Source organism: Triturus cristatus, chromosome 2_1 (genome assembly GCF_964204655.1).
Source record: "Triturus cristatus chromosome 2_1, aTriCri1.1, whole genome shotgun sequence".
In the NCBI taxonomy this organism is placed as follows: Eukaryota; Metazoa; Chordata; class Amphibia; order Caudata; family Salamandridae; genus Triturus; species Triturus cristatus.
In genome coordinates, this window is record NC_140581.1 from 484905355 (window position 1) to 484922681 (window position 17327).

The window sequence follows — 17327 nt, forward strand, 5'->3', positions numbered from 1 at the left end:
CCAGGAGTCCCCTGCCTGAGTCGTCATGTACAATAATGCCGGCCTGGGGCCCATGGCAGCTCAGTCCCTTACTGTGTCACGCATTGACCTTCCACCTGCGGCGAGGCCTAGAGTTGGAGGGGCACCTTTCATTTCTTTCTCAGTATTGGGCTGGCCTGCCGCTAGAGCAGGGCCTCGTCCCCCGGGCCGTAAGACCTGCTAGAGCAGGTCCAGGCCCCCAACTTACCTGTTGAAACGCTCAGGAGAATCTGCAGCGCAGAACGAAAAAAACAGGCTGATGGGTTGGGCCGACCCGCCTCTTATAGAGGTCATGGTATACTGGGTCGGTCATATTGGGATGGGATGGGAGGCATGGGAGGCTGACTTTTTTGCAAGACTAACGAGGAGGTAATCTGGCATTTCCAAGTGGGTCAGTTTGAAAGGACCAGCGTGTGGGGAGCTTTTATTTTAGTCCTGTGGGCTGCAAAGGGACCAAAAATTAAAAAAACAGCCCATACGCTGGTCAATTGAAGCTGGCCCGTCTGGGGAGTACCAGCCTGCCCGACAGGCCAGTCCGAGCCTGCTCCTGCGCTCAGAGGAGCGTCACCCCTGCACGGAGAGGTGCCCTAGGCTGCCTGTGGCGGCCCTGGGTGTGCGACACGCTCTAAAGTGCTTTAATCCCATCCGTCGCACGCAGCCCCACCCTTCGACCGATCGCTTATGATGCCACTGACAAGGGAACAAAGCTCAGCTTAGCCCTGCCTTTCACTGAGCATCGGAGAGCGAGTGAGGCACTGATCATTACCTGGGAAGCCGAGCAGGTGTCACCTGCGGACCGCACGGGCGGGAGCCGAGGCGTCTCGTTTCACCCGTGAGTGTCAGCAGAGGGCAGCTGTTTAAAGGTCGTCGCTGACGGGTTCCCGGCGTGCCTCGGTGCGGGCCGGGTCAGCTGGCTAGCAGCGTGAGAACCCGCAGCCCCGGCAAGGAGGAACTCGGGACTCGGCCCGTCTGAATCTTATTTTGTCATCTAGTCAAAGGCAAAGTCATAATTCTGCCAACCATTTTTAAAATCAAAAAATGTTCCTAATGTTCCAAAGAGAATACCTTACAGGCGTCTGAAAACTCCCTCCCATCCAAACCCCCCACAAATCCGCAAGCATGTAAATACACTGCTCGTTTACCTTCTGTGAGTTTAGTTTACAATAATTTAGCAGCGCACACACCAGCGAGGTAGCCTCGAGGCACTGACGCCTCAACTACCGTCATAAAGAATGTTAGCCGTGGAATGGGCACCAATAGAGGATATAATACTGAGATGATGAACTTTTTCTCTGTAGGACCCACTGTGACAGATGTTCGACTGTCATTGTAAAGTGACTAATCTTGTGTGTTATCTCGGTTGTAGTCTAACCTTTTGTGGAATTGGTTTAGCTGAGGAAGCCACAGCCATATCTTTTTATCACCCACTGCAGGTGTCTGATTGACAATGAAGCGAGTGGTGTTTGGCACGAGAAGTGTCCTAGGCATGTTTGAACTTCTTCAGTGAACACTTTGGCAAAAAGTGTCTGGCTCAGGGGAGCAAAACATCCTGGCACTCAAGTTTGTAAAACTATTCACACATCTTCGGATCCATGTATTTACCACCCCAATGAAGCTCCCTTTAGGGTCGCACTCAAAATGTGTCAGATGAAAACGACTCACTAATTGACTGAAAATGACTTATTGCGCATACAATTCACCTGCATCACATTTATTGTTTACTTTTTCTGAATATTCCTACAAATCATTTGCATTTCTCACAATTTCATTATGTGTTCACATTGTTTTTAGAAATTGCACAACCAGTCTTTTAGTTTGAATTGCGTTTAACTAAATGTAAATTAAGTTAAATAAGTCTTTTTTTCTTCATAACGTAGTTTCTGCTTCAGTGTTGTTTTTATAGCTTAATGATAAAATAGTCGAACATCATTATCCAGAATTTTTTTCTTTTACAGGAAACGCAATTTGCCTCATTATCATTCATAACAAAATAAGAAGTAAGGCCGGATCCGCACAATTTTTTCTTAGTTTTAACGCTTTACTCTCGTTACCACCGCAAGTATTTAACTGTCTTCTGATTAATACGTTGACTTCACACGTACATTTGACTAAATGAATATGGGGAAATAATTTGACCCAGGGCTGTCCAGTCTGTGCGGATAATCCGGAGACGGACCAACATGTTCTATTTGTCTGCCCGGGAAACATCGTTTACAACGCAGGGATTACATTGCGATGCCATTACATCGCGGTTTTTACAACGCAAGTCGTTACAACGACTTGCGCTAGATGGCGCTCTAGGACAAGGAATAGTATAATTTACTATCCAACACCTTCCCTACTGTACATAGATTGGAGTTGGAATAGTAAATTATACTACTCCTAAATCCAGCGCCCTCCAACGCAAGTCGTTGTAACGACTTGCGTTGTCAGAACCGCGATGTGATGTACCGCAATGTAAATGTATGCGTTGTAACGTCATACATCCGTCTGCCCGGCATACAAGAAGGCTAGATACCGATGTTTACAACAGGTGATGCGCCAAGGCCTATAGGATCCTAAAATATGATACTAGTCTGCCCATAGTGTACTCAGTTACTCGCTATTTATTTTCCATGTGGTGTGTACGGTTATCTATATTAAAAGCTGGGTCTAATTGGATAATTTTAGTTTTTTTTATGCAAACAAAATGTATCAATACTTTTTAACTACCTTTTTAATGTTTTAAAAATATCAACTCCGATTCAGCACCTTTTATACTTATATTTAGAATTCTTTGTTTAAATGTTGTAATGCACGCACACTTTATCTCTTCAATAATCATATGTACAAATTGTGCTGTATTTTCTTCTTTGTGCTTTTATGGCCATAATGGCCGAAATAATTTTTTTAAAAATTTAATTGAATTGAATAAATGAATATTAGCAAAATAATGTTTTCATTGATTATTTATCAGGCAATAAAGTCTTGGTCTGAGTCTTTTTGTTTATTATTCTGTTTTTTTTCTTCCTAATGAAACATTTTGCCCTCATTTTCACCTTGCAATAAATGCAGATAAGGAGAAGTGACTGCGGTCACTGATCTTTTTAAATATTAAAGGTGTTCTATGAGCTAATGGTACCTCTGAAATAAGTCGTTCTAGGAACATTTCTTGTAGGGACATTAATATGAGCGATTTCGAAGGGAAGCATTTTGAGGCGCATCATTTGAAGATCACACTTTTAAGCACACCTGGGCAAGACTCTACAAAAAATATTAACTATACAACACAAAAAGCATCTGGAGTCCTGACGACTGTTGTAGGCGGCCTGTCGGAATTTATGCCAGGAAAGGGAGCAGTGGTGGCTCTGAAGCACGTCAGAGGAAGACTGCTATCAATACAGAGGATCAATCAATAAAAGCTTTATTCGGAAGCAAGGGACATCCATAAAAGCAAGGTACAAATAAAACAAATACAGCAAGTTTATAAAATTCATGTAATGACATTGCGTACAAAAATCTAACGAACCAGTCCCTTTCGGAATAAATATAATTGATCACAGAGAAAGCTGAACAGGTCAGAGGTCAGTAGGAACTTGATTATCAGCAAAAATTGTAGATAAAATATGAACGGTAATTATGAAAGATTGATTTGTGTGTTTTATAAGATTTGTTGACATATAACTAGCAGTCGGAACGACTGGATGTTTAGTGCTTAAAGATTTGATCTGTGCCTTATACAAAGTTTTAAGAATATAGCAATATTAAAACAAATTGCAGGAGACTCCAGCATTTGAAGGGCCAATAATGCTGGACGGCATTCACGTATTGACAATTGATTCAAAACAGGTTTCAGCCACCGTTTTCTAGGTTCAGTACAATATTTACAAAAAAAAGTAACGTGCAAAAGGGACTGTAGAGAAAGGTCATCACAGGGACACGTGGGAAGAACCCTTGACCAGTCATTTGGGTTGGGAAAGGTAATTAGTCGGTGGAAATTGCTAAATCTGAATCTGGTGAGTAGGAAAACATCGTGAATTGGAAAACAAGAAGACAAATAAGGCTCAATTTTGAAAGAAGTTTGGATTAATATGGAATGCTGGACAGAAGATTTATTTGCTTCTGTTGTTAACCGGAGATTGTCAAGATGTTTTAGACATTCCGCCTTGAGTGATTTGCGGGAAAGTCTTAGCATGTCATATGGTGCTGAATAGAAATTAGGGTAACCCAAGTCATTGAGGAAGTTACGGACGTAATTTAGCCAGGGAATTTTTTCAGAATGGTCCAACTGTTGACAATCAGTAATGATTTCTTTGGTTAAGGACGTCTTGTCTGAGGTCCAGATGCGGTGCCACAGGAGAATTGGTTGTAGTCGGATGAGGTCGGTGATGAATGGCATTCCAAGTTCTTGGTGGCAGGCGTAGGTAGGTGAGGAATGAGGGAGTGATAGTAAATATCTTATAAAGGAGTTTTCTGTTTTTTGGATAGAATCTACTCGGGCATGACCCCAGATACCCGCACCATAGATAGCAGTTGTAATACATTTTGGGCGGTAAATTTCCAGGATTTCTTTCGGGGATCTCTTTCCGAGTCTCTGGGTAAAGGACACTAGAGCCATTGTGGCCTTTAAAAACTGATGGTTTCTCGACTCAATTGCCCTTTTCCAGGTCTCCCTGTTGTCTATTACCACTCCTAAATAGGGATAAGTTGTTGTGTTTTCTATCTTGGTGGTGGTGATAAAGATGCCTAGGCCCTTTAGTGATGTTTTGCCAGAGGACATGATGAAAGTTTTATGTGGATTGATTTTTAGGTCAAGAGTGGACATGAAGTTGTAATAACGGGTCAGGGAGCGTTGGAGTTCTAGCGGTGTGCGGGCGAGAATTACCGCGTCATCGGCATATAATAATGCCGGGATTGGGCGGTTTTTGATCAGGGGTAGGTCCTGGCTCCCTTCCAGCATGGCTGCCTCCAAGCCGTTTGTATAGATGGTGAAAAGGAAGGGGGCCAGGACGCAGCCCTGTCTTACTCCCCGTTCTACCTTGAAAGATGAAGAGAGTTGGCCCCCTGTACCGAACCTCACTCTGGCGGTGGCGCCAGAGTAGAGTTCACGGATGTAATTGACTATGGTCTTATCCACCCCTATGTCCAACATAATTGACCATAGTTTTGCGTGTGAAACGCAGTCGAACGCTGCGGAAAGGTCGACATAGGCCATATGGAAATTGCCTCCCTTTGCGTTCACATACTTTCCTCTTAGCAATACTAAGTTCAGGACCTGGTCGATTGTTCCCAAACCCTCTCTGAAGCCATATTGTAGATCGGAGATGATACTATTGTGGTCTGTCCAGCATTGTAGGCGGTCAAGTAGAACACGACCCACCACTTTACCGAGGGAATCAAGCAACGAGATAGGACGGTAACAAGTCGGGCTGTTGCGGTCCCCCTTTTTAAATATTGGAACAAGTATGGACTCGGACCATGAGTCCATTGGACCTGTCTCGCTGGATGCATTCAGTACTCTAGATAAAAGGGGAACCCACAGATCAATGTTGGACTTATATAAGTCTACGGGAACCCCATCCGGCCCTGGAGCCTTTCCCCCCTTGCTGGCTTTCAGGGCTAAAGTGATGTCATCCAGGGTGAATTCAAGGGGGGTGGGGTGCGACTCATAAGTAGAGGCTGGGATATCCTGCGCGGAGAAATTTGGAGATGATGGAAAGGGGTGAGTTAAGCTGAATATATGGGAAAAGTGATTGATCCATTCTTGCTCCGGTATGGCCACCTCTAGGGAGTTGCGATTTTTTGGGCCTGAAAGGAAGGATGAGTTAATTACCTCCCAAAAAGCTGAAGAATCCTTCACTTTAGAGCTTTTGTGAAGGGCAGACCAAAGTTCTTCTTTCAATTCTGTTTTACGTTTCTTTAAGGACTCGCGGTAGAATTTTCTGGCTTGGGCGACCTCGGATTTGATTCTCGGGACTTTCTTTAACGCCAGTTTGAGTGCTTTGTGAGCCTTTGAGCAGGTGGAATTGAACCAGCTAAATATGGAGTTCTTTTTAGGTTTGGGGGGAATGGTTAGGGCCTTATTGATCTCTATTACAATGATCTGGAAATTTGTTAATACCTCAAGGGGAGAGGAGGAGTCCGCCAGGCAAGATGTAAAGGCTGCTCTGTTCCCTGTGATGAGCTCTTTCAGAATTGTTTCAGGGTTGATACAGGACCATTTTAGGGCGTAGCCATTTGGTCGGTTCATTGTGAGGTTATTCTGATGTAGTGAGTTTATTGCATGAGTGGAAGAACCAGGTAGGTTCAGAGTGATGGAGATAGGGAAGTGATCGCTGTAAATGCAATCATGAGTGGTAAAATTTGTAATCAAGTTGACTGCACTGAAAGACAGAAGTATAAAATCTATGCAAGTCATAGCGCCTCTACCGTGATATGTTGGGGTCAGCTTAATGGGTGGAGTTGATAGTTCATTGGAGAAAGTAATTTGCAAAGAGGACATAATTTGATTCATCAATGAGCCTTTGGTGGAGTGGAAAAAATGAGTAGCAGGGGATTCGTTGGAATCCATAAAACCACAGGTGATCTTGTTTTTCTCGCATAGTGGTAAATTGAAATCTCCCCCCCAAATCAAGAAGGGATTGTTAACTTGGGGCTGTTGAAGGTATTCCATGAGAAAAGATCGAATTTCTTGCAGCAAACCTGTCAATTTTGGGTCTTGCAGGTTATTATAAAAGTTAACAATCAGAACGTGGGTGTGTTTATTTATTATGATGGATATAATCTGGTAGTTGGATTCAGATTTTAGTACATTGGTGAATTGACCTGGAATGAGATTAGAGATGTAGATCACTAAGCCTCCCTTTGCCCGCCCTGAGGGCGAGGGAAGCGCAGGGGAAAAAAAGGTTTTATAACCATTTAAGTGAGTAGAAAAAAGAGCCCAGGTTTCCTGCATGCAGATAATGTCGTGGCGCCTAACGAAATCTAGCCAGCCCTCGTTATGAATTATAGAGAGAAGGCCTGCAATGTTCCAAAAAATTAGGCTAAGTGGATGACAAGAAAAAAGTTTTGCGGGGATATTTAATGAGGTGGGTTGTGGAGTTATTTGAGTAGCAAGAGGGACCTCGAGGGTTGGGATTAGATTGGGGTCTATGTAAGAAGTACTTTGTAGGTTAACTTGAATGTCTGTAGAAGTTAAGAGAGCGGGTAGGGGTGGTTGGGGGAAAGTGGGAAGTATTAAAAAGTGAGAAGGAAATAGAGATGATGAGTTACTCGTTGGGGGGAGTACTACATCTGAATAAGAGTTTGGTTGAGGGGGTTTTTTGCTGGGGGGTTGGACAGATTTAAGAGTGTGAGGGGACTTTGTAGCCAGGAGTAGTCAATCAACTTCCTCAATTTGCGATAGAGAATTAAATCTGTTTTCCGTTAATATTGAGCCATTCGAAGGATTAGGTAGATAAATGGATGGGCGGTAGAAAAAACCAAGAGGAAGGGAAGAGATTGAAGTTAAATTGAGGAAGGGATCCTCTTTTTGCACTAAAATGGAACGGGCGAGTCTGGGAGATCTAAAGTTCACGATGATGCAGTCTCCCTGAATCGTTTTTTCTGAGGGGCCAATCCAATCTGTTCTTCGTGCCATGATAATTTGATTTGTGTTATGGACTTTGTAATGTCTATGTTTAACAAGCCAATCCACCACTTTATTTCTCAGGGAAGGCCAGGATTCTGTCACTCCTGGGTCTAGGGGGGGGACTCCAGTTAAAACCACTATGTATGGACAAGTGGCGGGCGGCAAGTTTGGACGAGCTAGATTTGAATAAGACCTATTGATGGGATTATTGGGGTAAGTAGGTGTGCAAGGATTTTTTTGTGGAAGGTGTATTGTGGGTAGGTTATTATCTGCCAGACTCCTGCTAGTTGCTAAACTAAGAGGTGGATGCGGGATGCCATTAAGCGGGTTGTTTTTCCCGGGTTGGCAAAATGAATCTTTTTGATGAGTGACCTTAGTTGTAGCATCAGTGGGGGAAATTAAAGGAGGGTGAGAAGGTGGGGGTTGTTGACTGTGTGGTTCTTTTAGAGACTAGGAATTGAGTCAGCTTGATCTCAAAGGAACTGAGTAATTCCTTCAATTTAGCAAAGAGACTGGAGGCCATATCGTCCAATTTTTGAGCGAGGACGTTTCCCAAGTCTTCAAGTTGAATATGGACTGTTGGTAGTGGGTTTGGGCCAGGTAGAGTTTCTTTGCAGTAGGACTGAACAATGTCGGAGGATTCCCCTGGATCAGTTTGAGTACCCTGAGTTAGCGTTTTTGGTTTAATGGAGTTGGTACGTTGTTTAATTGCCCTAGGCTTTTTCTGGGTTTTCCCTATTAATGCGACTTGGAGATGTTTCGATTTTCCTCGCGTTTGTGGGCCCTTAGAGGAGGGAGTACTGGGGTGAGAGTTAGTATCGTTATTGGCTGATGGGATTTGGGTGGTTGGGGAGAAAGGTATGGATGGGGTACTAGAGTGAGGTATTTTAGGAGGGGAAGAAACTGTACTGTGAGAGGAGTGGCTAGGCGGGAGTGGGTGTGACGGTTCGATGGACAGTCTACGTTCTATGAGGTTGATTTCGTTACTTATAATTAAGTCAGCCCGCAGAAGGTATGCATCCAAAGTCCCCGCGGAGCAGATACGCTTCTCCATAGTTTTTGCGCGAGTATGAATCAATGTCAAGATTTTACTAATGGAATGTAGTAACCAGACCTATTGATACAAGCAAGACAAAAGGCCAAGGGTACTCACGAAGGTGCTGCCTGGGTGGTCTGAATGAGCAGTACGTGAAGTGGCTTTGATCGTGGCTCCACACAGGAACAGAGTGGCGAGAGTCCAGCCCCACCCACGCCGGCCCACGACGGCATCAGACGGTCCTGCCCTTGTCCTCGCGGGAGGAGGGACCAGTCGTTGTTTTATAGCGCCTCCTGGCGTGCTGTGAAGTCGCTGGCGGGGGCGTTGCTGCGGGGTTGCAGGGCTACTGGTCCTTGTGGTCCCGGACCCATTCAGGGAGAGGAGCCGCCAAGCCCGGCCGGCACTGGAGCGTGTGGTGGAGAGTCTCCTGTGCCTCAGCGGGGCTGTTGCAGGGTCAGGGATTCTGTGGCCAGAGATGCAATCACCCGGAGTCAAAGGCAAGGTGCTAACGTGCTGCACTGTCTATGCTGTGTCGTCCACCATCCAGCGATGTAGCCAGTGCCTACGAGGAGATGCAATCAGAAGTATGAGGCGCTGGACTAGGCTTCGCCAAACCTGAGGGACAGCTCAACTCACTGTGGCCTCAAGCCCGTCCGTCCGTCCCCAGCGCAGGAGATTTGTCCCAAGGACTCCAGACATTCGCTCCAGCAAAGGGAAGCACCCCCGATCAAAGCACCCACGATTTAGGGGGTCGTATTAGCGTAGCAGAAAGCCCAGCAGGTCGCATCAGGGCGCCCCCCAGCCACCACGCAGCCGACAGGCCCTCGTGGATTCAAGGGCGCGGCACTAATCTCCCCACAATGTAGATTGGATCCTTGGAGCCTTCAGGCAGCACCAGGGCACATCCGGTCAGGCGCCGCCGCTGACCACGCACACACCGCAGTCTACCTTGCAAAGCGGCGCCGGGTCCTCGCGTGATCACAGGGGCCGCGCGTCCCGCAGCTCCAGTTCCCAGCACCTTCGAGGCCCCGGAGCGGATCTCCAGACCGCTCCAGCGCTGCGCAGCCTCGCAGAATGTCAGCGGGCGCCCCGGGGAGGCAAACAGAAACAGTAGGTGATGCGGCCACAGCAGGAACCGGCGTCCGCTCACAGCGATCCGGCCGCCATGACGGGTGCGTTAGACTGAAGATCGAAAGCCATTGCACCTAGCCTGCCCAATACAGAGGAAACTTATGAATTTTACGGCTAAGCCTCTGGGAGGCATTCTACGGAATGGACAAAGAGATGTTCCTAGAGCATTCAGTTTAGGTTTCAGGTATATTAGATACATCAAATGAATTGCTCAAATCATTTTTCACTGTACAACTTCTCACGGTTGATTTGAATGCTTTATGGCTCAAAAATCTACCATACCATGCAGAAAGCCATGGAAAATTGATTTTTCTGGCTTTTTTACAGTGGTATTAAAGGCGCTACGTAATTTGTTGGTAGAGTGTGGCCAGGATCGGAGGAAGGACATTTGGTGCTTCCTGAAAAAATAGCAAGTGTTGTATTCAGAAGGGACAGTGGTGTCGGATGCTACACATTGTGTACAGACACTAATACTGGGGCCTTCTGTTGTGGCCACCGATGCATTACAAGAGCAACACAGGGATCTTATTACTTTATTACAGCGGGGCCTGTTTGTAACCAGTGAGATGGCAGGATTCATTAATGCAGGCAGAAGATCCATATTAATTTAGGGGGCTACTCAGAATGCCATTTAGAAGAATGCATGATAGTTCTTCTGTAGTATTCTGTTACATACTCTTAAAATGGCTTTGTGAATTTGCCCCAAAACATCTACAATATACATTTTAAGGGAATATTCATAGGCCATTAGTGCAACTACAAAAGACCGCCCTTTTTCCACTTTTACAAATAGGGAGTTGGACGTTTCAGCCTGATTCACAAAGACATGAAAGAATACATCAAGGAGTACTTATGTAGTACTGTTCCCTGTACTTCGGGGTCGGCTCCTCAGTTAAGGAGGACGAGCGTCGCCCCACTAAAAAATTGCCTTTAAAGTTAGAAAAATAAATAATAATAAAGTTCATTTATTACCATTTTATTTTTCAAAACCCCGCCCGAGCCAAGTGTCAGGACCGGGAGATGGGCATTCTGATTTCTGCTGCTGCCTGACTGGCAGCAGCAGAAAGCAGTGATGGGCACGGCACTTTAAAGTGCGCATTACTTTTTGGACGGCTGGGTTAGAGACAGCACAGGGTTCCAGTGTCTCCTGGAGCACCGAAGTAGGTCGCTCCCTCCAATCCTGGTGCTTCTTTCATGCTGCATGAGAGCAGCACCAGGATTGGTTACTGCACTTTCCTGAGTCCCACATTGGAGCCTGCCTGCCTGCCTGCTTGGATTAGACCCGAGCTAGGAGGTTAACGTGCCGGGAAGGTAAGTGGAATTATTTTTTGTTTCGTTACTTTTATACTTTTCTTTTTGTCCCCTCCCCCACCACCCTCCTTACATGCCAGCCACCATTGCTGTGCTCATCAATTCTTTAGTGAACTGGGCCCTAAAGTGTGTTCTACCACATCAGCAGCCAGCCCCAGTCTTCGGGAAGCTGTTTGCCTTCGGTATGGCAGTTAAATCAAATATTTCTGAAACGGAGCCAAGATGAGAAAGGAAATTCATTTTTCTTGGCTTTGGCCTCTGGCTTTATGCTTCATACTTCAAGTTATTGTTTGTTTCTCTTTGCTGCTATAGCCCGAAATGCCATGAAGAGCAGCTTTGAAGCACCTGGGAGACAACAAGAGGCAAGGGGATACCACATTAAAACACAGACCCTTCACATGAGACAATGAGTCATAAAACAAGATTCCAACAACAAGTTTGAAAATCTAAGGAAGGCCCTTGCTGTTTTTGGCATTAAATTCGTGAAAGTATTGAGCCATATTCCCACCAGCACACACAGCTCACTCTTTTTGCCTGGGGATGGGGTGGGGGTGGGGGGTTGAAAGTTATTGGGGAACATGCATAATGCACATGTAAATGTTTAAATGTTCAGATCTTCATTCTGGCATCTTGGCACCTTGTGTGTTATGATTCCCTAGTAACTTCTGTATTTGATTGGTTGTCGCCACAAGAAGATGATGTGATGGGCGAAGGACCAATCCGTTTGTAGAGGAGAGAACCCGAGTCTATCACTCAGGCTCTGCCTGCATGCTGACTACCACCAGACACAGCCCCTTCCAGCAGCAACAAGGGTACTCTATGTGACTGCGCACAGCCGTGTATTCAACGTGTGATTATGAAGGTGGAAATCAGTATTTCACGTTGTTTTCCTCTTCAGATAACCACGGAAATACAGACAAGTGCGAAGCGGAGGATTCACTTTAACACCATTCCTACTCCCTGGCTTTGGGTCCGGCTAAAGCTCGAATAGAAATGTCTGCAGGTAAAACCTCTATTCGCCATTGGCTCAAAGTACCTGGGGCACGTTTACAAGCCCCTTGCGCCACTTTTGCGTCACTTTTAACATGGGAAAAGTGACACAAACGTGGCGCACGGGGCTTGTAAATCTGCCCCCTGCTTTGGTGGCGGGCCATTAGCCATCAATGCACTCTAACGCTGTCCTCGGCCACTCCCCTAAGAGATCATGTCATCTGAGCCGCTGTAGCTACTCCACACACTGTCGACCTCTGACCTTATATGATCACGGGTGTATCGAAGCAGCTTTCAGCTGCATGTATGTAGCAGGGCACAAAAGAAGTAAAAGTCTTAATGTAAGTGTATATCTGAAGTATGTTCGTGCCATGTGTCTATTAAAGAGCAGAGATACAAAAAGAAGAGGCGCTTGCCAAGACGCATGCGCACGAGCAGACGTCTTGTCTGCTCATCGGATTGCAACTAATACTGCCTGCTCTTGAGGAGGAGAGCTCTCCTGACCATTCATTATTTAGGTGTGCACGCGGTCCCCAAGCTAGTGTCTGCACCGCAGCGGGCAGGGAGCGCTAAGGATTGTGGGAGGAGGAGATTCGTTGTCACTCACCTCCTACAAGTACTAATACTCGTGGGCTACGCCATTCGCTTCAGGTAGATAGAAGCCTCTCAGTCTGGCAGTATGGGCCGCAGGTGCTTCTGGGAGGGCCAGCAGGGGCAACAACATTAAGGAGACCTCAAAGGCTCTTGTTTGAGGAAAGCCTGAGCTAAAGACTCATTCGCACAGGTTTTTGGTGGGAGTGGGGGTGACTTACTCTTGTAGTACTCCTGGCTTATGCCTGAATTAAGGAAAGCAAGGACTACTTACCACATGCCCAAGTCACCTAGCAGGTGTTCGCTGCAGTCGTATTGAATCTCCTGATGGAGGTGGGATTTCAGTGTACCTGCTACAAATGTGTTCTACTGAATCAAGGTGTCCGCTGCATAGCGCCCAAGAAGCCATGTGTGAAATCTAAACTCAGTCATGGCTGTTAGCCAACAGCTCTTTACATTCTGGAGTTTGCGTGTTTGTTTTTCGTTTGTAGTGTGGGCTTCAAAACCCATGTATGAAAAGTGGCATTGGGTAAAAAGCCTGCACTGACCGAAGGTGTTACCCAGGAAATGTACAAAGCGCTTCGACGCCTCGTCAGGGGTAGTAAGCGTTATATAAATGCAATTACAATACAATACAAGACCTGGGGGCAGATTTATGAGCCCCTTGCGCCACTTTTGCGTCACTTTTCACATGTTAAAAGTGACGCAAAAGTGGCGCAAGGGGCTCATAAATCTGCCCCCTGGTGCGTATGTAAAGCGCTTCGAGTTCGCGACATTTAAAACAAAAAAAAAAAGCACAAACTCATAAGGGTACAAAAACCTATTAACAACACCTCACGTTCTCTTGTGTCTCTGCTTACCATCACACAGGGCACAGAGACACACGGCTTTTCCCCTTCGCTCTGTTAAAGGAAACGCACTGTTGTCAATCATGCGTCGCTCGCGCGCCTTCCTTGCCCCTAATTAAACAAGGAAACGTCTGACGGGGCCTTCTTGGCGCACTGTGCGTCTCCGAATGTACACATGGAATAGGAGGGAGGAAACAGAAGCGTCCGGCGGGGATCTGGGGCGTACTCACCCCACCGCCTTCAAGGAGGCACTCTCTGAGATTGTATCTGAAGGGAGTGTGCTTATAAGCACCCGAGACAGCTCGGTGTATGCTAATGCGCCGAACAGCAATTACAGCAGAGACGAGCACCATCAAAAATTCACAGGTGCAACTCTACGGCAGAAGCTTTGCCTTTATCTTTTCAAGTTAATAAAGTATTGAATATGACACCTAGTCGTGATATAGGCTGCTGGAGAAGGGGCAGGGGGCGTAAAATTATGCGGTCGCACAGTCATACTGGATTCCTATGATACCTTTACAAGGCTTTGCATAGATTCTGCCACACCTAGCCTTTTAGTAAATCACACTTTGCATTCTGGGCCTTGTAGTTTCACTTTTTACACAGTAAATATACACTAAAAAAATCTCACCATGTAAAGTATTGATGGCTACAAACTGAGCACTGTCTGAAGATTTCACGCGTGACATGGGGGCACTTCTAACTATATTTTTAGAGGGACGCATCGAATAAGCGTATTATGGGAGTCTAGCTCATGTGGGATGCTCTGCCCCTTGGGATTGATAAAAAAAAGCTGGTGCCCTGAGTGGCCGAGAACTTTGAGGCAGAAGATTGTAAACAGCTCATGTCACTTATTGGACTTGACACACGCAATGTTTGGACCAGCTGTTAGCCTTTCTTTCGATTGTTAGGTATAATGCATACCTAGCTCAAAGGAGGAAGGCCGTCCTTAAATTAAAAAAAAGAAAGAAAATTAAGTGCCATGCTCAAAAAGCTGGCTCTGAGTAGTACCAAGGCTGTCTGCTTTTATTCCATCTCCTACCCCTTTCTCCCACCATCCTACTGTTCCAGTCTCTTTATTTCGCTCTTGCATACTCTTTCCATCAATTTCTCTCTTTGTCACAGTTATCCTTTCTTGTTCCCTTCCTCCGTTCTCCGTTTTCTGCCTATCGCTCTCTTGCTCTGGGTCAAAGACTAATGATGAATAATAAGTCCCATCCCCAAAAATGAGTCCCATCCCCCAGTTATGAGCATCGGTGCCAACCATCTTCAAGCACCCACAAATTAAGCACTGGCAGGGGAATGCTTTACAGACAAATGATTTAAGTAGCAGCTGCATTTTCAAACACCCTTTGAGAAGTCATACATCGAACAACCTAGTGTGGGGCTCAGGGACACCTGAGGCACTAGGCCGTAAAGTGATGTGTCCTTAGTCACTATATATATATATATATATATATATATATATATATATATATATATATATATATATATATATATATATATTTCGAAGTACCTCAGGCTCTCCAAACCTCCTTCCGGCGAAAAGAGAGTCACGAACTCCAGTGGGTAAATGGCATAAGATCTTTTATTTCTCACAAGCCTGCGTTCTAATATATATATTTCTCAAAAATACAATTGGAGTCAGTGTCTATAGAGTCAAACTCTGCAATGCAGCCAACAGGACCCTGCTCTGTGGCGCTGCAGGCAAGGTGCTCGGTCTGCTAGTGTCTATTCTGTCCACAGAGGACTCGAGTGCACACGTTATGTAATTTCTAAAGATGATGATAGCTGGCTAAACTTGCTTCTTGGCGCTAGAAACAGAATGCCCTCAAAACACCACACTGAGCACAATATTGGTTATTGGGAGGTGAAGAGTTGCCCACGTCAGTGAACTCCCACTCAATGCCACTAGAATTATGAAATATTGCGGCCACCGTGATTATCACATAATTACAGAGTTGCTGTGTTTGCCACATAATCCACCATGTGCTGTATAATCTGCGGATTAAAAAAAATCTAGCTCAAACAGATAAAAAATTACTAAATAGGGCAACACTAGTTGCCGCACAGGTGGAGGCATTCAGAAATATTGATTTAGCCACCTTCTGCTACTTACTGCTGTTTGTGGGTGTCAAGATGGTACACATTAGATCAGACCTTTGCCCAGACAGTGATAACGTGTAAAATGGCAAAAAGTGAGGTAATAGTAACACAAAATTTGCTGCATTATGCTGCATAATTTGTATTTTCTTGCTGCATAATTTAGTCCTGCCCACCGCATAATTCCAGTGGCCCTGCCCCGCCCATCGGCCACAGGTGAGGCGTGGCACCTTGTGCAGCATGCCTGGCGGCGGGGGAGGCAGCTGCGCATCCGCGTGGAAGTCCGCAGGGACTCGTCCACCCACCTGCAATTCCATCCCAAAAGGTGGGATCCTTCATCCAATTGGAGCACTTCAGAACTGAAACGTGAATGCAAAAACATATGGCAGGGACACACCTGCAAACAGTTGAACTGCAGAGGGCAGTTAGAAAGAACACAACATAACTATCTTGACCGCGCATCGCACGCACCATGCCGTTCGCATGTGGTGTTTCAGGTAACACGCGCGTTTCAGAGTGCAGGGAGCGTACGCAGGCTGCAGCAGCATAACCCAGCAGGGCAGCCCAAGAAGAGCCCTAAAACGACAATGTCCAGGAGACAACATTCAAATGCAGAAAAGTAGCAAGTGGCAGGAAGCGAAGGAGCAGGCATAGCCAACGGGAGTAAGAGAGCAGGGGCTGGTGCACATGTACCTGCGGAAAGGGGCTCCCCCCTCATGCCAGGATAGCGGGGTCCCTCCTGTGGGGGAGATGAGTTGCTGCCGCGGGCGGCTGGCTGCTGCTCCTGCACCGGCTGTCAGACCCTCCTCGCCGCTGCAGAGAAGGAACCTGAGCGCTGGGAGGAGCGGCAGCCACCGAGCCAGTGACGAGTGGGAGGTGCTGGGCGCACCCCTCCTCCTCCCCAGCCTCTGCTCTGGTGACAACCGTGCCTCCTTAGCAGCGGACACTTTTTTGTGCCTGGCAGCTGCCTCCACTTTCTTCCTGCCCCAGGCTCCGGTGTCTGCCCCTCCCTGCCCCGCACGGCCCCTCCCAATAGAGGACCACCGTGGCATCACCGGGAGAGGAGACAATACCACAGTCACATGCCCTGAAACATGAACACACCCAGGAGACCCGAGTACTGTGCCCCAGAGCCGCAACCTGCTCCCCAGGCACTCTCCAGTTCCCAGCATGCGCAACGGGGACACCCGTCTTCGGCTCTGGCAAGAACGCAGGATGCCCATGTTTTTCCCACGCGCAGTCAGCTCCCGCGTGGAGTTCCTTCACGCTTTTTTTTTAGAATATTGCGCTCTATTTTTCGGGAGAAACATGCAGCGAAAACGCAAAAAAGAAAACTTTCACAGTGCGTTAGGACAGAGATTGACACGGAGCTGAGATCCCGTCTTGCCAATAAATTGAGCGTTTTATGAACGGGACTCGCAATGTCTTTGAATTACTGTTGAGGAAATACATTCTAAGCTCGAAAACTTAAAGATGTGCCGGCTGCAGTGCTGTTTCTGCAGAAACCGCACTTCGCTTCTTAGCGCTGTGTGATGCCAACAGGAAGACACATCTCTAATAGTGCCCTTGCTCTGTGGTGGCTGCTGGGATTCTCTTCTGTAGCCCCAACTTGGGTGATGACCTGGCAAAAAGGCACATTCTGGGCAGAGGCATTAAAAGTTCAGAACAAGGGTCAAAATTCAGCACAAAA

The 17327-nt window shown here is 46.4% G+C and overlaps 1 protein-coding gene across 4 annotated transcripts in view; it reads right to left on the reverse strand.

The window, feature by feature from the left end:
* ARHGEF28 (Rho guanine nucleotide exchange factor 28) overlaps positions 1–16471 on the reverse strand; it is a 1067585-nt gene extending 1051114 nt beyond the window's left edge. For all 4 annotated transcript variants that reach the window (XM_085632328.1, XM_085632327.1, XM_085632325.1 and 1 more), the window contains exon 1: positions 16331–16471. In XM_085632328.1, coding sequence (XP_085488454.1) covers positions 16331–16355 — 25 coding nt within the window. In that variant the 5' untranslated portion in view covers positions 16356–16471. The remainder of the gene's footprint in view (positions 1–16330) is intronic.
* Positions 16472–17327: the final 856 nt, after the last annotated feature.